The 21,699-nt window shown below is 43.1% G+C and overlaps 1 protein-coding gene across 3 annotated transcripts in view; it reads right to left on the reverse strand.

Annotated features, from left to right (window-relative positions):
• Positions 1-21,699, reverse strand: part of LOC126109776 (uncharacterized) — a 136,953-nt gene that overhangs the window by 3,740 nt on the left and 111,514 nt on the right. For all 3 annotated transcript variants that reach the window (XM_049914831.1, XM_049914830.1, XM_049914832.1), the window contains one exon: positions 6,633-6,857. In XM_049914831.1, the coding sequence (XP_049770788.1) occupies positions 6,633-6,857 (225 nt within the window). The remainder of the gene's footprint in view (positions 1-6,632; positions 6,858-21,699) is intronic.

Genomic DNA, 21,699 nt, shown 5'->3' on the forward strand with positions numbered 1-21,699 from the left:
TTTTCTTCCCTTTCTGTTCTCTTTTCCATATGCTATACACACACTCTCCCTCACGAATAAGGGACCTTGCCGTCGATGGGGAGGCTTGCGAGCCTCAGCGATACACATAGCCGTACCGTAGGTGCAACCACAATAGAGGGCGTATCTGTTGAAGAGGCCAGACAAATCTGTGGTTCCTGTAGAGAGGCATTAGCCTTTTCAGTAGTTGCAGGGGCAACAGTCTGGATGATTGACTGATCTGGCCTTGTAACATCAACCAAAATGGCCTTGCTGTGCTAGTACTGCGAACGGCTGAAAGCAAGGGTAAACTACAGCCGTAATTTTTTCCTGAGGGTATGCAGCATTATTGTATGGTTAAATGATGATGGCATCCTCTTGGGTAAAATATTCAAGAGCTAAAATAGTCCTCCATTCGGATCTCCAGGTGGAGAGTACTCGGGAGAACATCATTATCAAGAGAAACAAAACTGTCATTCTACGGAGAGTGGAATGTCAGATCCATTAATCGGGCAGGCAGATTAGAAAATTTAAGAGGGGATATGGATAGGTTAACTTTAGGCACAGTGGGAATTAGTGAAGTTCACTGGCAAGAGGAACAAGACTTCTAGTCTGGTGAATACAGGGTTATAAATACAAAATCAAATATGGGGAATGCAGGAGTAGGTTTAATAATGAATAACAAAATAGGAGTGTGAGTAAGCAACTATGAACACCATAGTAGCCACGATAGACACGAATCCCACACCTACCACAGCAGTACAAGTTTATATACCAAATAGCTCTGTAGATGATGCAGAGATAAAAGAAATGTATGATGCGACAAAAGAAATTATTCATATAGTTAAGGGAGACGAAAATTTAATAGTCATGAGTGACTGGAATTAGATAGTTTGATAGCAGGAAAAAGGAAAAGAAATAGGCGAATATGGAGTGGGGGTAAGGAATGAAAGAGGAAACCGCCTGGTAGAATTTTGCACAGAGCATAACTTAACTACAATTAACACTTGGTTTAAGAATCATGAAAGAAGGATGTATATGCGGAATAGGCCTGGAGACACCGCAAGGTTTCAGATAGATTATATAATGGTATGACAGAGATTTAGAAACCAGGTTTTAAATTGTAAGACTTTTCAGGGGCAGCTGTGGACCCTGACCACGTACTATTGGTTATGAATTGTAGATTAAAACTGAAGAAACTGCAAAAAGATAGGAATTTAAGTAGATGGTACCTGGATAAGTTGACAGAACCAGGGGTTGTAGAGTGTTTCCAAAAGAGCATTAGGGAGTGACTGACAAGAACAGGGGAAAGAAATACAGTAGAAGAAGAATGGGTAGCTTTGAGAGATGAAATGGTGAAGGCAGCAGAGGATCAAGTTGGTAAAAAGATAAGAACTGGTACAAATCCTTGGGTAACACAAGACAGATTGAATTTAATTGATGAAAGGAGAAAATATAAAAACGCAGTAAATGGAGCTGGCAAAAAGCAATACAAACATCTCAAAAATGAGATCAACAGGAAGTGCAAAATGGCTCAGCAGGGATGGCTAGAGGACAAATGTAAGGATGTAGATGCATACATCACTAGGGGTAAGATAGATACTGCCTACAGGAAAACTGGAGAGACCTTTGCAGAAAAGAGAACCGCATGTACGAATATCAAGAACTCAGATGGAAGACCCGTCCTAAGCGAAGCAGGGAAAGCAGAAAGGTGGAAGGAGTATATAAGGGTCTATACAAGGGCGATGTACTTGAGGGCAGTATTATTGAAATGGAAGAGAGATGATGATGAAATGGGAGATATGATACTGTGTGAAGAGTTTGACACAGCACTGAAACACCTAAGTCGAAACAAGGCCCCAGGAGTAGACAACATTCCATTAGAACTACTGATAGCCTTGGGAGAGCCAGCCTTGACAAAACTCTACCATCTGGTGAGCAAGATTTATGAGACAGGCGAAATGCCCTCAGACGTGGAGAAAAATATAATAATTCCAATCTCTAAGAAAGCAGCTGTTGACGGATGTGAAAATTACCAAACTATCAGTTTAATAAGTCACAGCTGCAAAATAATAATACAAATTTTTTAGAGACGAATGTAAAAACTGGTAGAAGTTGATCTCGGCGAAGATCAGTTTTGGATTACTTAGGGTTAATATTTCGCCCATGTTCCAACATTTCTATCACTTATCTTAGAAGATAGGTTAAAGATAGGCAAACCTACATAGCTAGCATTTGTAGACTTACAGTGTGTTCAAGGCAAACATTGTCAAACGCTTTTTCTTTCAAATTCTGAAGGTGGCAGAGGTAAAATACAGGAAGCGAAATGCTATTTACAACTACGGCAATTACAAGAATTGAGAAGCATGAGAGGGAAGCTGTGGTTGGGAAGGGAGTGAGACAGGTTTATAGCTTGTCCCCAAAGTTATTCAATATGTACACTGAACAAGCAGTAAAGGAAACAAAAGAAAAATTTGCAGTAGGAATTAAAATCCATGGACAAGAAATAAAAAGTTTGACAGAATTACAATGTCATCGGCGAACCTCAGAGACAGCAAAGGACCAGGAAGAGCAGTTGAACGGAATGGACAGTGCCTTGAAAGGAGAATATAAGATGAACAACAACAAAAGCAAACTGAGGAAAATGGAATGTAGTCGAATTAAATAAGGTGATGCTGAAGGAATTAGATTAGGAAATGAGACGCTTAAAGTAGTAAATGAGTATTGCTATTTGGGGAGCAAAATAACGGATGATGGTCAAAGTAGAGAGGATATAAAATGTAGACCGGCAATGGCAAGGAAACCGTTTTTGAAAAAGATAAATATGTTAACATGGAGTATAAATTTGGGTGTCAGGAAGTCTTTTCTGAAGATTTGTACGGAGGGTAGCCATATATGGAAGTGAAACATGGACGATAAACAGTTTGGGCAAGAAGAGAATAGAAGCTTTCAATATGTGGTGCTACAGAAGAATGCTGAAGATTAGATGGGTAGATCACATAACTAATGAGGAGGTATTGAATAGAATTGGAGAGAAGAGGAGTTTGTGGCACAACTTGACCGGAAGAAGGGATCAGTCGATAGGACATGTTCTGAGGCATCAAGGGATCACCAATTTAGTATTGGAAGGCAGTGGGGAGGGTAAAAATCGTAGAGGGAGACCAAGAGATGAATACACTAAGCAGTTTCAGAAGATGTAGGTTGCAGTAGGTACTGGCCGATGAAGATGCTTGCACAGGGTAGAGTAGCAGGGAGAGCTGCATCAAACCCGTCTCTGCACTGAAGACCATCACCACCACACCACCACCACCAACCCACCACAACAGCAACAACAACAACAAACACATACTATGTATATATGAAATATCGAAATTCTTACTGGAACTGTGTTCTTCCATACATTTGTCAGTGCTGCTGATATAAACAGTATAAATATAATTCAAGATTTACATCTAGTGGAAACCATGTGGTGTTGAAAAATTCACCCTGCTCATAATTGTCCATTTTATGATACATCTACCTTACCTGTAAGTTCTCATTCTTCTCTGCCTGATGAAGATGATAACTTCTGAAATACACAGATTTCAAAAAGGATATCTTTATTCAAAATTGTTATTGTAAGTGTTCAAAGCTTGAAATAACATCCTTTCAGAAATCCAGTATCGTAGTACTATAGTCCTACATTTTCCATTTCCAACAACAGATAATTTTACTAAAACAGGGTGTATCTGCGGCCAAGAAAAAAAATTCCCAGATTTTTCTCACATTTCTCAGTTAAAAAAGTGCTTTTTCCCCATGTGAAATTACACGTCTTCCATGATAACTGACAGTATACTTTCCCTTGGAGCTTTAAAAATATCTATCCTTCGAATAGTAAAGGTTTTATACACCAGTGTAGAACTTCACGACACTTCAGCGAATGAAAAAACTCGACAGAAAAAAAAGGGTTGAATATGACGTGTACCCTCAATGGTCTTGTATGATTGAAGCACAGATATTCAGAAGTAGGGTCAGCCAAAATATAATTGTTGTTTGCAAGTTAAAATATAAGGGGCATTCAAACAAAACCTGGTCACCAGTGTAAAGTAACAGTAACAATTTTATTAACTCAAAAATGTAGTTATACACAGTACACATACTTAAAAACAGTTGCCAAAACTGTTGGCACATTTATCCAATTGCAACACTAGCTGGTCGATTCCATCCTGGAAGAAGCTAGTAGGCTGCTGTTGGATCCAGACCTGGACCCAGTCACAAACTTCGTCATCCATTGTGAATCCGTATCTGCGAGCAGCTTGTTTTAGAGGTCCAAACACATGAAAGTCACACGGTTAAATGTCGGTGGACGTTCCAGAATTTCCCACCGAAATTGCTGCAATGTCGTCTTCACCGCATTGGCTGTGTGGGGGCAGGAATGATCATTCAAGAGGATAACACCATTGGGCAACATGCCTCGGCTTTTCGACTTGACGGCTTGTCTAAGGTTCTGTAAAATGGCTCGATAATGCTGGGCATTGGTGGCGGTACCCCGTTCCAGGAACTCGACAAGCAGTGGGCCCTTGTGCTCAAAAAAGGAGGGCATCATGACCTTACCAGAACTGGTGTGCATGGTCTTTGATTTATTTGGAGGTGGTGAAGTCGCATGTTTCCACTGCTTGCCCTGAGGCTTGCTTTCCGGTTCAAAATGGTGACACCACGTTTCGTCACCTGTGGCAATATGCGACAGAAAGCAGTATTCCTCCTCACAATAATGTTGCAGATGACTCAAAGACAGCACCATTCGAGTATTGTGCTGTTTGGCGGTCAGTTGGTTGGGAACTCACTGCGCATAGATTTTCGAGTTTGAGTGTTGATGCACTATGGTGTGGGCGGTACCCACGATAATACCCAGTAAACGATGGTTTCGGAAGTGCATGCTTTAGTCTAGGACAACCGCAGAATCACCGTGGACGAGATCCATTTCCCATGAGATGACACAATGAACCTGTCCAGGATGGGCATCGTCTTCCAGAGACCCGTATCCCTGAAGGAATCATTTGCGGCATTCCACAACACTTGAACGACTCAGACTCTACTTACCGTACACAGCCTTGATCCGTCAATACATTTCACAGCCTGCAACTCCCTCGACCGCCAAAAATGCAATCACTCCTTGTTGTTCCTGCTTGCATGTTCGGTAGTGGACGATAACTTGTGTGACCACCGTCTCTTCGGTGCGAAACCACACTGGCGCTATGCAACATCAAACAGTGCGTACTCGTCAGTCTCTCTACCAATAGATGGTGCCACAATACCTGCAGTTACGTGGTGCAACCTTACATGTAAGGCAAAGGTAGTCACACTGACCAAGTTTCATTTGAATGAACCTCATATTAGTGTGATGCTGTTTTTGTTTGGTGGTAAAGTTACATTTGAGGTACTCCTGGGATGCCATGCAGTTACACGGGGTCTTCTTACAACATATCCTTATATTGTTGCACTGTGTGTCCTCAGTCTGCAATGCTATGTGTTGTGTCTCGGAGGCCCCCTGGAGAAGCTCTTCGCCATGTACTTCTCATCAATTGAAATAGACATTAAACATTCCATGTCAACTGTTCTGTTAGTTCACATTTAATTTTGACTTCGCTTCGAAAATATGTCTTAGTTGTCAAATGAATGTTCCAATGTTTCGTGATTTAATGCACGTAGTCATTCTATTAGTAGTTCAGAAACCACCATAAAAACAACTTTTGAGGCTCTTGAAGGGTGGTTGTTTGACCAGCACCAGGGCCCAAAAGCAAGAAGTTGCATTTCGTTGGCACAAACCCTCACAACTTGTTGAAAATCAGTCACTCGCCCACTCATGCACTCACCCACCCACTCACTCACACACGCACACACTCACTCGCTCCCTCAAGCGCTCTCAGTACTGTAATTCATTCGATCAATAAAATACACTAGAACAGGGAGGGGTACTGCAGTCAGCAAATCACTCTTCGAGATCCTGTTGCTTTTCCTACCATCACTTCTCATTCAAATAGCTCCTTAATCTCTCAAAGCCACGTACTTTACATGCCCGTCCTTCCATTGAGATAAACCCCCTGAAACTACGGAGAATCGAATGCAGGCCCTCAGTACAACACGCTACAGTTGCTGATGGATGTGGTTATTCTTGCATAAATTTTCTGGTTTGGGCTGCGTCAACTGAGATTGAGGTCTCGAGTGATCTACCTTTAAAGCTGAGAAAATTTCATTCGGTTCTGCTGCCGCAAAAAGCCAATAGAACACACAACTTTCCTTACATACAGACATTTGTATTGTTGCTCAGATACGATATGTGAGTTTTGTCGGCAGCCACTGAAACGGAGCCAGTTTTTGCTGCAGCGAGATGCTTTTACGAAATTATAATCACCAACTTCCTCCTCCAAATGCCGAAACAGTTTGTGGAGTCCCACTTAGATATTACAGAGAAATGACCATCGTGATACGATAAGAGAAGTAAGAGCTCTTGAGAAAAGATTCAGGTTCTCATTTTTCCCCGTATGCTATTTGAAAATGGAACAGTAAGGAACCTCTGAAAGTGGTTCTGTAAACCGTCTGCCCACCACTGAAGTGTGAACTGCAGCATAATCATGTAGACATCAATCTTTTCTTACCTGAGACTGATCAGCTTTCCTGGAAACTGGTCAAATGGCACTCCAGTAAGACGGGAATAATCAAATCTCAGGCAGCGCACAGCAGACAATTCAAGGATACTGTTCAGACCTGGTTGCAGCTTTGTAAAATCCATCTTTTCCATTCGCAATGTGTGAAGTCGTGGTAGGGCAGTGAGGTGAGAGAAAAAGGCTCCAGTGAGACCTCTGCAAGAAGACACGTCCAGCCTGGAACAAACCGCAAGTGTGCTATCACTTACCTGAGAACAAGCTGGCAGACAGAAACAAAATGGGTTTTACTTCTAGCGGCCATCTCCGAAACACACCATCTTAACCATAAATCAAGAAATTATGAAAATGTCCAAGAAAAAGTATCACAAAATTAAACTCCAACTTAACATAGATGAGTGGAAGTGACACACTTACCTACAAAGTGACATTGCAGTGACAAACGGAAAGTTGCAAAAACAATACTTTACTCATCCAGAGATTCTTCTAACGGATAGCTCTGAAGTGAGGAATACAAATGTGTTTTAAACTGAAGCATTTAAGGTATGCTATTCCTGTAAATATTCTACCACGTTTCTTGATTCTATAACATAACTGGGCAGGCAAGCAATCTACTCGCCAAGTGGCGACAGGAAAAAACTATTCAAAGTTAACCTCACAAATGTGTGAGATTTCTTAAATAGTAGCCCCTTCTTCTGGCTGAAGGGTGACAACGAGAATGAAAAGGGATGAAGAGAAAGGACTGCCAAGGTTTATGAAATGGCAAGATTTCAGAAAAGTTGCCCTGAGCCCCAGGTCAATGGGGATTTACTGGATGGGATGAGAAGCAAAGACTGATTGTTCGGAATTGCAGCAGACGGGATCGGAAAACCTGAGAACTTAAACGTTGAAGGTAGATTAATAATCAAGCAAGAACTTACAGACAAAACGTCATACAAGAGTAAATAAGAGCAGAAACATAAGTGCATCATACATGATAGAGGTGGGGGGAGGGGGGGGGGGGGGAGAGAAGAGAGAGAGAAAATTAAACAGGTGTGAAGAAAGAATAGCCACTGAGAAGTAGTGCTGATACTAAAGAAAATTGATGTAAATTAAGACCAGCTGGGTGGCGAGAAACAAAGTGTTGTAATGACAGGTCCCACCAGCGGAGTTCTGAGGTGGGTGGGAGAGAGGAGGGGAGAAGGGAGAATCCAGACGGCACGTGTAGTGAAACAGGCACCAAAGTCATGACTGTCATGTAGAGCACGCTCTGCAACAGGATATTGTGTGTTGCCAGTATAAACCCTCTGTCAATGACCACTCATCCTAAATGATAACTTCGTGGTAGTCATATCAATATAGAAGATGAAACAGTGTTTACGTAACAGCTGTTACATGACATGTCGTTTCACAGGTAGCTCTTCCTTTCATAGTATATGTCTTGCCAGTTACAGGGCTGGTATAGGTGGTGGTAGGAGGGTGCATACAGTTACTCTTACAAAGAGGACAGTCACAGGGGTAAGAACCACAGTATAGGGAAATGGGTACAGAAGGAGCATAAGGTCTGACAAGGATGCCGTGGAGATAGGGGAGAGTCATACCCCTGTCAATGTAACGCCTGCATACATTCAAGACTAAGATAGTACTGAGTGACTCAAATTGTTTCTTACAGTGATCAATATCACAAAATGTGGCTCGGGATGCAGAATATTACCATGTAAAATTTAATTGGGAGAATGTATTTAGAGCTTCCAAGAATTTCAATATGTCAGCCCCACCATCAGTCCATATGACAAAAACGTCATCAAAATATCTGAACCAAACCAGGGGCTGAAGGCTTATGGATCTCAGAGAACACCCCTCCAAGTGACCCATGAAAAGGTTGGCATAGGAAGGTGCTATTCTGGTTTCCATGGGTGTGCATCTGATATCTTTGTATGTCTGTCCCTCAAAGGTTGTTTGCATAGAGGAAGGTTGCAACATCCTTGTGTATGTGATCTATCTGTTACTGAACATTATCTCAACCAGCACCCACCAGATTCCAAACCTATGACATCCCTTCTGCTCATCTTAATCAACTTTTATACTTATTAGTAACAACTTCACCTTTGAGGGACAGATCAGGTGCACAGCCATGGAAACCAGGATAGCTCCTTCCTATGCCAACCTTTTTATGGGTCACTTGGACGGGTCTTTTCTACGATCCTAAGCCTTCAGCCCCTGGTTTGGTTTCAGCATTTTGTAAATGTCACGTGGTTCTATTCTGCATACCATGCCACTTTCCTTGATGCTGATGTATTGAAATTCTTGGAAGCTCTAAATACATTTTCCCAATTAAATTTTACATCAGCCTAGTTTAGTTGTAAAGAGTATGACATTGAATAAGTACTGGAACACAATGCAATACAAACACACCTGCACCAAAAAGAGAGATGTACGAAAATAAAGATAAACATATATCTATATTCTAATCTTTCCTCAAGCACATATCAAATTTTTCACCCTTACACTATCTGTCTTCTTCCTGTCCTCGATTCTGGGTGGACGTATTGCGTATATGTCAGGTAACATAAAAAAAGATAAATACATCATCAGGAAATGGAGGCAATTTCTTTCCTTTCTAAATTTCTCCTCCAAATTAAATCTGGATACACCACAACCTGTGATCTTCAGATATAATGGTGACATTACTTATTATTGTATTGTACTGCATTATTTATCACAAGAGATGGATAGCGCATCCTTTTCTTCAAGAAAGAAGAGGTAAACATCACCGAGTTGCAAGAAGAGTTAATATGTCGATCCATCTAGACTGTTTAAGTGGTAATAGTAGCAAGAGACTGTGGAGGTGCATACTTAAAGATGCGTGAATTGCTGCTGGTGAAAGCATTCACCAGCCACACACCTCTAAATAATCTACATTATTCGCACCTCCTTATGGTGCCAGTACTTGAACACCAGTATAACTGGTGACCGTAAAAAGAACAATGCCGAGTATAGATAACTGAAGTAATCAAAATATATAAAACATGTTGTAAAATTATTCCAGTGTATTAATTATCTTTTGTTTTGTTTGTGAGATGAAGCAAATAGCACTGCCAAGCAGAAAAGATAAAGGATCACAAAAGAAGGAAATCCATGGATGGAGAATAAAATCTGCATGGAAACTACGAGGAGGGAACACATTGAGAACGTAGGAAAATTCTAACTTATAGCTTGCTAGGTTTTTTTTTTTTTTTTTTTGTGGGGTTTTAGGGCGCTCAACTACTGAGGTCATTAGTGCCCAGTCACAAATGTAAGTGCACATATAATCCGGTACAACTCAAGGGGGGGGGGGGGGGGGACACAAGAAAGTTCTTACAAAGACGCAGATAAAATAATTAAAAGAGTTAGATGTCTTTGGATAAGTCCGTCAAAGTAATAAAATGAAGAACACAAGCAACTGCTCGAGCATCATCAGCTAAAATTTCCAGCAGGGTAGAGGGCAGAGACAGAACAACACGAGATTGATTAAAACGGGGACACGACAATAAAACATGGTGCACTGTCAATGCAATACCACTAGGGCACTGCGGGGCGGGGATAGCAGGTAGCGGTGGCTAAACCAGCAATGCCCAATCCGCAACCTGGCCAAAATGACCTCCTCTCACCGACATGGTCGGGAGGAGGTTGTCCAAGCTGTTGGGAACAGTTTTATGGCCCGGAGCTTATTTCCTTGAAGCGACAACCAAGTATCCCACGATAATGACACAAACCTCTTACAAACAACCCCACTAATGTCAGACGATGGGACACAAAGGGAGGCTGGCCGAGGCAGGAGGACTGCAGCCTTGGCCGCAGCATCAGCAGCCTCATTCCCAGGCACTCCTACACGGCCTGGAACCCACATAAAGCTAACAGGAGAGCCATCATCAGCAAAAGAATGGAGGGATTGCTGGATCCGTTGCACCAAGGGATGGACTGGATATGGAGCTCCAAGGCTCAGAAGAGCACCGAGTGAATCAGAGCAGAGTACATACGGAGAATGGCGGTGGCGGCGGACATACTGAACGGCCTGAGAGAGAGAGCAAAAAGCTCGGCCATAAAGCTGGAACACTAGTCGAGGAGCCGGTATTTAAAGGTGACGTCCCCGACGACAAAGGCACAGCTGACACCATCGCCAGTTTTGGAGCCATCAGTGTAAATAAAGGTGTTATTTGCGAGTCGCGCACAAAGTTCGACAAACCGTGAGCAAACCACTGCATCCGGAGTAGCCTCCTTCCAGAGCGAGCAGAGGTCGAGATGAATGTGAACCAGAGCCTGGAGCCAAGGTGGTGTCGGGCTCTCACCTTCTCTGAAGGTGGTAGGGAGGGCAAAATCCAATTGTCGAAGCAGGTGATGAAAGCGGACTCCAGGGGGCAGCATGGCAGACACATACAACCCATACTGACGGTCGAGAGAATCGTCGAAGAAGGACTGATAAGAGGGGTGGTCGGGCATTGACAACAGCTGGCAGGCATACCGATAAAGCAGTACGTCGCGCCGGTAGGTCAATGGTAATTCGGCAGCTTTAGCATAAAGACTCTCGACGGGACTGGTATAGAACGCTCCGTTTGCAAGATGTAACCCTCAATGACAGATGGAGTTGAGACGGCGTAAGAGGGATGGCCGAGCAGACGAGGCTCCCATAATCCAGCTTTGATCGGACTATGGACCGATATAAGCGAAGCAGGACAGTGCGATCTGCTCCCCAAGATGAACCACTAAGAACACGTAGGACATTAAGAGAACTTGTACAACGGGTAGCTAAATAAGAGACATGCGGAGACCAACAAAGTTTCCTGTCCAGTGTGAGCCCCAAAAACTTCATTGACTCCATGAAGGGGAGAACAATGGGACCGAGATGTAAGGACGGTGGAAGGAATGCTTTATATTGCCAAAAGTTGATGCAAACCGTCTTCTCTTCAGAGAATCGGAAGCCATTAGCCACACTCCCCGAGTATAGGCTGTCAAGACAGCGCTGAAGGCAGCGCTCCAGGAGGCATGTTCTCTGGGCACTGCAGTAGATCGCAAAGTCATCGACGATAAGAGAGCCGGAGACATTAGGTGGAATGCAATCAATAATGGGACTGATCGCTATGGCAAAAAGGGCTACACTTAAAACGGAGCCCTGAGGCACTCCGTTCTCCTGGAGGAAAACGTCGGACAATATGGAACCCACACGTACCCTAAACATTCGATCCATTAAAAATGAATCAATAAAATGAGGCAGGCGACCACGTAGGCCCCACCTGTGCATAGTGCGGAGGATACCTCCTCTCCAACAGGTATCGTAAGCCTTCTCCAAATTGAAGAACACAGCTACCGTTTGGCGCTTTCGCAAAAAGTTGTTCATGATGAACGTCGACAAGGTCACAAGGTGGTCAACAGCGGAGCGGCGTCGATGAAAGCCGCATTGAATAGTAGTAAGTAGCCGTCGATATTCAAGAATCCAAACCACTGAGCGTTAACTGTGCGCTCCATCACCTTACAGACACAGCTTGTAAGAGAAATGGGGCGGTAACTAGAAGGAAGGTGTCTATCCTTCCCGGGTTTGGGTATGGGAACAATGACGGCCTCACGCCAACACTTGGGGACCTGACCTTCGGTCAGGTACGAAGAAGAAAGCATTTGCCTGCCGGAGAAAGGTGTGTCAGCATCTGAACGTGAATGGCATCTGGCCCCGGAGCAGAGAACCGGAACAGTGCATGAGCACGTTCGAGTTCCCGCATGGCAAAAGGGGCATTATAATCTTCCAGATTCAGCGAGTGGGAGGAAGGTCGCCGAGCCTCTTCTGCCTCTTTTCTGGGAAGGAAGGCAGGGTGGTAATGGGCAGAGCTCGAAACCTCCGCGAAAAAGCAGCCGAAGGTGTTGGAGACATCCACAGTGTCCACAAGTACCTCATTACCGGAAGTCAGGCCAGGTATTGAGGAGTGGGCCTTAACACCAGACAGCAGGTGCAGGCCACCACAGACGACAGAAGACGGAGTAAAACTGTTAAAGGAGCTGGTGAAAGAGGCCCAACAAGCTTTTTTGCTGTCTTTGATGACTCGCCGACATCCTACGCTGATGAATTGTATTAATTACAAACGGCTCCGAGCGCACAGCTGTCGAAAGTTGCGTAAAGCACGTCGTCGAGCACGGATAGCGTCTCTGCAAGCCTCATTCCACCAGGGGACTGAAACGCAACATGACGAAGAGGTAGTACGAGGAATGGAACGTTCGGCAGCACTGAGGTATTCGACCTAACTGTCACAGCTGAGAAAATCTTGGTCCGGAAAGGTCGCCAGGGAGGAGTAAAGTCCCCAGTCAGCTTTTGGTATGTTCCAGCTCGCGGGACGTGGGGATGGGGTGTGGTGCAGGAGATGAATGACACAGGGGAAATGGTCGCTCAGATAGCTGTCAGAAGGTGCAGATGGGGACGCACTACGGGCGTAACCTGTGCGACCCGTCAGGTGTTTAGGCCCAAATTGATGAACAGTGGGTGCAGTTACGACGCCGTTACGATGACGAGTGTCAAGGTCTTAGTGCACTGAGGACTGGTGATAGACCACATAAGGTGTCCTTCCCCAAAAGGCTCGTACTTCTGTAGAATTTTGAAAAATGGATGTCAAACCCCAATGGGGACCATCGCATTGAAGGCCGAAACAGTTGAGACTCCTTTTAGTCGCCTCTTACAACAGGCAGGAATACCTCGGGTATTCTCACCCTGGACCCGCAGGGGGAGCTTGCTAGGTTGTATTTTGCAGCACCTCACTGTTATCTAACAAAAGTAGTACCTCTCCTCGCCAACTCTAAAAACTGGAGTATTTAAGTAAAATAGTGTATTTATTAAGAATAATTTTTCGGCTGATAATTCTGAGTATATGAAAGTAAAACAAGTTGGAAGAAATGTTTATAACATGTCACAGGATAACTTAAAAAAAATTTCTCAATGTAATTAAGAAAGGGATATTCATTTTAAAACTGTGCAATTACTATATATGACAAGGACAGAAATGGATACAACAGATAAAACCACTGTTGCCTTTTCAGTAATTAATGTAAAAGCTCAAAATGTCACTGCAGCCAATGCACCGAGAAATTATAGTGAGCACAAACATGTCAGCGAGTTAGGTGACAAGTGCGAGTATTATTTAAGCTCAACTATGATTGAGGATAGTAATTTAGTGATTAACAACATGATTTTACTTACAGCAGACAAAATAAATTCACAAATATCACCAGGATCCATTCTTTCACTTGAGGTTTTGAGGTTAGTAAAAGGTGCGGCAGTGCAGATTCCAGTACACCTAAAATTTCCTAATTGGGTGAAATGGATCCAAATGTAATCAGATACAACTCAGTAGGTGTTCAGAATGATACCCCAACATTGATACGACTTATACAAGGGATGACAGAAACTCACAATGATTTTAGGAATGAATAAACAAACAAATTAATGAACAAACAAACTTTAATGACCTAACACAAAAATTTAATAACTTAACACAAAAAACCGGAGATTTTTCAAAAAAAAAAAAAAAAATAAATAAATAATCTAATGAGTTTTAGGAATCATGTGACACAAAAATAGGAGGAATTTTCGAATGAACAAATGCAAAAATTTGATGACCTAAGTAAAATGTTGCGTACTGGCTTGTCAAAAGATTTAACATGTAAGTTGTCCAAAATGGGAAAAGAATTAAAAGTGGAGTTATTCACAGATCTGTCTCAGAAAATAAATAAGCTAGGTAAAAATGTATTGGTTGTTGACAAGTCATAGGGAGAAATGGTCGGTAAGCTGAAAAAAGTGAGCAATACACACATTAAATTGCAGGGTACTCAATCAGAAATTAGTAAGAGTATAAAGGAGATGCAAGATCCTATTATCGAGTTGCAAACTACAGGGTGTTCCAAAAAGAATATACATATTACAAAGTATTATTTTGTCCAAACTATCGATCGCTGCACCTCGGCTCGGCTATTGGAGAAATGAATACATAATCTAGCTATATTAATAGCCACCAGATGTCAGTTGTCTTCTGGTCTGCTTGGTAACCATAATATGTTTAAAATGGCTACCCCACAGCAGAAATCATTTTGTGTTCCCGAGTTTGCAGAGAGCAATTCCGTGATTACAATGCGAAGACGTTTCAGGTTAAGAAACAAAACTGATCCTCTGAATGGGTGGAACGTTTGCAGATAGTATCAACAGTTCCTGGATACAGGATGTGTATGTAAAGGAAAGAGTCCTGCCCCCCTCGTGTTTCCAAAGAAAATGTTGCACGAATTCAAACTGCCTTCTAACATAGTCCTTCAAAATCAACTCCTCGTGCCAGTCGGGACTTACAACTGCCTACAACAACAATTTGGTGTGTTTCGTGACATCGGTTGGTTATGAAGCCGTACAAGTTACAGCTATTACAAGCTCTGCATCCTGATGACAAATGTAAATGTGTGGCATTTTGTAACGAGATTTTTGATGCTATTCACAATGATAACACTTTTGCACAACGCATCATGTTCAGTGATGAAGTGACTTTCCATATTAGTGGCCAGGTAAACAAACACAATGTTCGAATTTGGGGCCTACAGAACCCACATGCAGCCATTGAACATGTACGAGATTCGCCCAAAGTCAATGTGTTTTGTGCAATATCTAGATCATCTGCTTGCAGCCCATTCTTCTTTGATAGAAACACAATTAATGGTCAGCAGTATCTCACTATGTTACAAGACTGTCTTCTGCTCAGAAACAACCAACTTCATTTTTCAACAAGAGAGGGCACCCCGGCACTGGAGTACCCAAGTGCGTGAATATCTGAATGAAACTCTACCGAACCATTGGATTGGTCGTGAAGGAGCTGCTGACTTTGTGTATCTCAGCTGGGCTCCACGGTCACTAGATTTGACACCCTCTGACTACTTCCTGTAGGGTTTCATTAAAGAGAACATTTATGTACCACCACTTCCACAGAACCAGGAAGAGTTGAAGAAGCAGGTCCGTTTTGCCATAACATCAGTGACGAAGGACATGCTTGCCCAAGTATGGGAGGAATTTGGGTATGGATGTGATACTGTTCGTGTCATTGATGGAGGACATATCTGATGTTGAGAGGTTCGTAAATATGTGCATTAAGTTTCATATTCATATGTCTTAAAGTTTAATGAATATATGCATTCCAAATACGTATATTCTTTTTGAAACACCCTGCATATGTAAAGATTTGCCTCAGGAAGTAGAGGAATTGTCTGTAGAATTGATTAATTTAAAACTGATCAGTAAGTTCATTAAAAAAAAAAACTTATAAGGGCATAAACTTAATGGAGAGTGTCAAATCAGAGTTACTAAACAAGCATATAACACCAGCACAGAAGGTAGTGCAACAGCACAAGACCTGTGTAGAAAGGGATTGAAAAGGTAGTCGGGGAAAAGGGAAAAGGAAAAATGAACTACTTGCCAATACTGTATCAGGTTTAAAGGCAGTAGAAGAAAAAACTTGTGGAACAGGTTAGTGGTACTGATACCACAAACAAGTCACTAATCACTTGCAATTAGGTGCAGTTAGGCAGAATAGAGAGCTGCAGTCCTTATGCACTATTTAACCCCTATCCTACAGGCACGGAGAAAAGGGAGTATAAAATGACCTGCCAATGTCAATACCAGTGGCACCGGCATACGCAGAGTATACCCGTACACAGCCAAACAATGTCATGGCAGTAGCACCTGCCTGTCTACCCTTCTAGCTGATGAAGGGTTGCTAGACAGTAGGAAATATACTGCCTTTGTATGTGGGGCAGAAGCTATGAAGTTAGTTTGCTGCCTTTTGGCTTAAGTGTGAGCACAGGTGACATCACTTCTGCATTAGACAAAGTTTTAGGTCCAAAACTACTTATACAGTCTCTGTCTACATGGATTACTTGCTAATAGCAAAGCCTACCTGGGAAGAGTATTTGCAACTTTTGGGACAATTGCTTTACTGATTCTCAGAATATGGTGTTACAGCAAATTTAAAGAAGTCTGAATTTGGGACAGAAAAGGTCAGATTTTTGGACAGATCTGGGAAAACTAGATGAAATCAGACATTTTCCCTGCCTCAGAAGAAAAACAACTCAAAGGTAATCTCGGCTTAGTGTCTGCCTTTAGACAATTTGTTGCTGACCAGCAATGCTTTGTTAAAACTGTAACAGAGGAATAACTCATGGATATGGACCAGAAAATGTTAAATTGACTTTGAAAGCATAAAAGCAGTTCTACTCAACACAAATACATTTTGCATCACCCAGATGTGTCACAAGAGTTTTAATTCAGCACTGATGGATCTTTGCCGGTCCTGGGGGCAAGCCTATTTCAAATCACCAAGAGAGAGACACAACACACACCCAAGATAATTAGTTTTTCACGCAGAACTCTTACTGAATGTGAGTGAACATATTCAGTAATGGAGCTCAAAGCTCCCTTTATACTGTGGGCTTATAAGAAATTTGAACATTATTTGAGGGGAAAACACACCAACGGCTAGTGCGACCACCAAGTGCTTTCTTTTACCTTGACATGCAAACTGCTGCAAGGAAGAGTAGCCAGATGGTGTCTCGAGGAATTCAGTTTCAATATAGTGTAGATAAAAAAAGAACTGCTAACACCTTGTCAAGGCTGTTGTTGTTGTTGTTGTTGTTGTGGTCTTCAGTCCTGAGACTGGTTTGATGCAGCTCTCCATGCTAATCTATCTTGTGCAAGCTTCATCTCCCAGTACCTACTGCAACCTACATCCTTCTGAATCTGCTTAGAGTATTCATCTCTTGGTCTCCCTCTATGATTTTTACTCTCCACGCTGCCCTCCAATGCTAAATTTGTCATTCCTTGATGCCTCAAGACATGTCCTACCAACTGATCCCTTCTTCTAGTCAAATTGTGCCACAAACTTCTCTTCTCCCCAATCCTATTCAATACCTCCTCATTAGTTACGTGATCAACCCACCTAATCTTCAACATTCTTCTGTAGCACCACATTTCGAAAGCTTCTATTCTCTTCTTGTCCAAACTATTTATCGTCCATGTTTCACTTCCATACATGGCTACACTCCATACAAATACTTTCAGGAACTACTTCCTGACTCTTAAATCTATACTCAATGTTAACAAATTTCTCTTCTTCAGAAAAGCTTTCCTTTCCATTGCCAGTCTACATTTTATATCCTCTCTACTTCTACCATCATCAGTTATTTTGCTCCACAAATAGCAAAACTCCTTTACTACATTAAGTGTCTCATTTCCTAATCTAATTCCCTCAGCATCACCCGACTTAATTCGACTACATTCCATTATCCTCGTTTTGCTTTTGTTGATGTTCATCTTATATCCTCCTTTCAAGACACTGTCCATTCCATTCAACTGCTCTTCCAAGTCCTTTGCTGTCTCTGACAGAATTACAATGTCATCGGCAAACCTCAAAGTTTTTATTTGTTCTCCCTGGATTTTAATACCTACTCCAAATTTTTCTTTTGTTTCCTTTACTGCTTGCTCAATATACACATTGAATAACATCGGGGAGAGGCTACAACACTGTCTCACTCCCTTCCCAACCACTGCTTCCCTTTCATGTCCCTCGACTCTTATAACTGCCATCTGGTTTCTGTACAAATTGTAAATAGCCTTTCGCTCCCTGTATTTTATCCCTGCCACCTTTAGAATTTGAAAGAGAGTACTCCAGTCAACATTGTCAAAAGCTTTCTCTAAGTCTACAAATGCTAGAAACGTAGGTTTGCCTTTCCTTAACCTTTCTTCTAAGATAAGTCGTAAGGTCAGTATTGCCTCACGTGTTGCAACATTTCTACGGAATACAAACTGATCTTCCCCAAGGTCAGCTTCTACCAGTTTTTCCATTCTTCTGCAAATAATTTGTGTTAGTATTTTGCAGCTGTGACTTATTAAACTGATAGTTTGGTAATTTTCACATCTGTCAACACCTGCTTTCTTTGGGATTGGAATTACACTCCTGGAAATGGAAAAAAGAACACATTGACACCGGTGTGTCAGACCCACCATACTTGCTCCGGACACTGCGAGAGGGCTGTACAAGCAATGATCACACGCACGGCACAGCGGACACACCAGGAACCGCGGTGTTGGCCGTCGAATGGCGCTAGCTTCGCAGCATTTGTGCACCGCCGCCGTCAGTGTCAGCCAGTTTGCCGTGGCATACGGAGCTCCATCGCAGTCTTTAACACTGGTAGCATGCCGCGACAGCGTGGACGTGAACCGTATGTGCAGTTGACGGACTTTGAGCGAGGGCGTATAGTGGGCATGCGGGAGGCTGGGTGGACGTACCGCCGAATTGCTCAACACGTGGGGTGTGAGGTCTCCACAGTACATCGATGTTGTCGCCAGTGGTCGGCGGAAGGTGCACGTGCCCGTCGACCTGGGACCGGACCGCAGCGACGCACGGATGCACGCCAAGACCGTAGGATCCTACGCAGTGCCGTAGGGGACCGCACCGCCACTTCCCAGCAAATTAGGGACACTGTTGCTCCTGGGGTATCGGCGAGGACCATTCGCAACCGTCTCCATGAAGCTGGGCTACGGTCCCGCACACCGTTAGGCCGTCTTCTGCTCACGCCCCAACATCGTGCAGCCCGCCTCCAGTGGTGTCGCGACAGGCGTGAATGGAGGGACGAATGGAGACGTGTCGTCTTCAGCGATGAGAGTCGCTTCTGCCTTGGTGCCAATGATGGTCGTATGCGTGTTTGGCGCCGTGCAGGTGAGCGCCACAATCAGGACTGCATACGACCGAGGCACACAGGGCCAACACCCGGCATCATGGTGTTGGGAGCGATCTCCTACACTGGCCGTACACCACTGGTGATCGTCGAGGGGACACTGAATAGTGCACTGTACATCCAAACCGTCATCGAACCCATCGTTCTACCATTCCTAGACCGGCAAGGGAACTTGCTGCTCCAACAGGACAATGCACGTCCGCATGTATCCCGTGCCACCCAACGTGCTCTAGAAGGTGTAAGTCAACTACCCTGGCCAGCAAGATCTCCGGATCTGTCCCCCATTGAGCATATTTGGGACTGGATGAAGCGTCGTCTCACGCGGTCTGCACGTCTAGCACGAACGCTGGTCCAACTGAGGCGCCAGGTGGAAATGGCATGGCAAGCCCTTCTACAGGACTACATCCAGCATCTCTACGATCGTCTCCATGGGAGAATAGCAGCCTGCATTGCTGCGAAAGGTGGATATACACTGTACTAGTGACGACATTGTGCATGCTCTATTGCCTGTGTCTATGTGCCTGTGGTTCTGTCAGTGTGATCATGTGATGTATCTGACCCCAGGAATGTGTCAATAAAGTTTCCCCTTCCTGGGACAATGAATTCACGGTGTTCTTATTTCAATTTCCAGGAGTGTATTATATTCTTCTTGAAGTCTCAGGGTATTTCACCTGTCTCGTACATCTTGCTCACTAGAAGGTAGAGTTTTGTCAGCACTGGCACTCCCAAGGTCGTCAGTAGTTCGAATGAAATGTTGTCTACTCCCGGGGCCTTGTTTCGACCCAGGTCCTTCAGTGCTCTGTCAAACTCTTCACGCAGTATCGTATCTCCCATTTCATCTTCATCTACATCCTCTTCCATTTCCAGAATATTGTCCTCAAGTACATCACCCTTATATAGACCCTCTATATACTCCTTCCACCTTTCTGCTTTCCCTTCTTTGCTTAGAACTGGGTTTCCATCACAGCTCTTGATATTAATACAAGTGGTTCTCTTTTCTCCAAAGGTCTCTTTAATTTTCCTGTAGGCAGTACCTATCTTACCCCTAGTGAGATAAGCCTCTACATCCTTACATTTGTTCTCTAACCATCCCTGCTTAGCCATTTTGCACTGTCGATCTAATTTTTGAGACGTTTGTATTCCTTTTTGTGTGCTTCATTTACTGCATTTTTATATTTTCTCCTTTCATCAATTAAATTCAATATTTCTTCTGTTATCCAAGGATTTCTACTAGCCCTTGTCTTTTTACCTACTTGATCCTCTGCTGCCTTCACTACTTCATCCCTCAGAGCTACCAATTCTTCTTCTTACTGTATTTCTTTCCCCCATTTGTGACAATTGTTCCCTTATGCTCTCCCTGAAACTCTGTACAACCTCTGGTTTAATCAGTTTGGGCAGGCCCTATCTCCTTGAATTCCCACCTTTCTGCAGTTTCTTCAGTTTTAATCTACAGTTCATAACCAATAGATTGTGGTCAGAGTCAACATCTGCCCCTGGAAATGTCTTACAATTTAATACCTCGTTCCTAAATCTCTGTCTTGCCATTATATAATCTATCTGATACCTTTTAGTATTTCCAGGGTTCTTCCATGTGTACAACCTCCTTTTATGATTCTTGAACCAAGTGTTAGCTATGATTAAGTTATGCTCTGTGCAAAATTCTACCAGGCGGCTTCCTCTTTCATTTCTTTCCCCCAATCCATATTCACCTACTATGTTTCCTTCTCTCCCTTTTCCTACTCTCGAATTCCAGTCACCCATGACTATTAAATTTTCGTCTCCTTTCACTACCTGAATAATTTCTTTTATCTCATCATACATTTCATCAATTTCTTCATCATCTGCAGAGCTAGTTGGCATATAAACTTGTACTACTGTAGTAGGTGTGGGCTTCGTGTCTATCTTCGCCACAATAATGCGTTCACTATGCTGTCTGTAGTAGCTTACCCACATTCCGATTTCTTTATTCATTATTAAACCCTCCTGCATTACCCCTATTTGATTTTGTATTTATAACCCTGTATTCACCTGACCAGAAGTCTTGTTCCTCCTGCCACCGAACTTCACTAATTCCCATTATATCTAACTTTAACCTATCCATTTCCCTTTTTAAATTTTCTAACCTACCTGTCCAATTACGGGATCTGACATTCCATGCTCCGATCCGTACAATGCCAGTTTTCTGTAGTCCCCACCTGGAGATCCGAATGGGGGACTATTTTACCTCCGGAATATTTTACCCAAGAGGACGCCATCATCATTTAACCATACAGTAAAGCTGCATGCCCTCGGGAAAAATTACGGC

Source organism: Schistocerca cancellata, chromosome 12, assembly GCF_023864275.1.
Source record: "Schistocerca cancellata isolate TAMUIC-IGC-003103 chromosome 12, iqSchCanc2.1, whole genome shotgun sequence".
NCBI classification, from domain to species: Eukaryota; Metazoa; Arthropoda; class Insecta; order Orthoptera; family Acrididae; genus Schistocerca; species Schistocerca cancellata.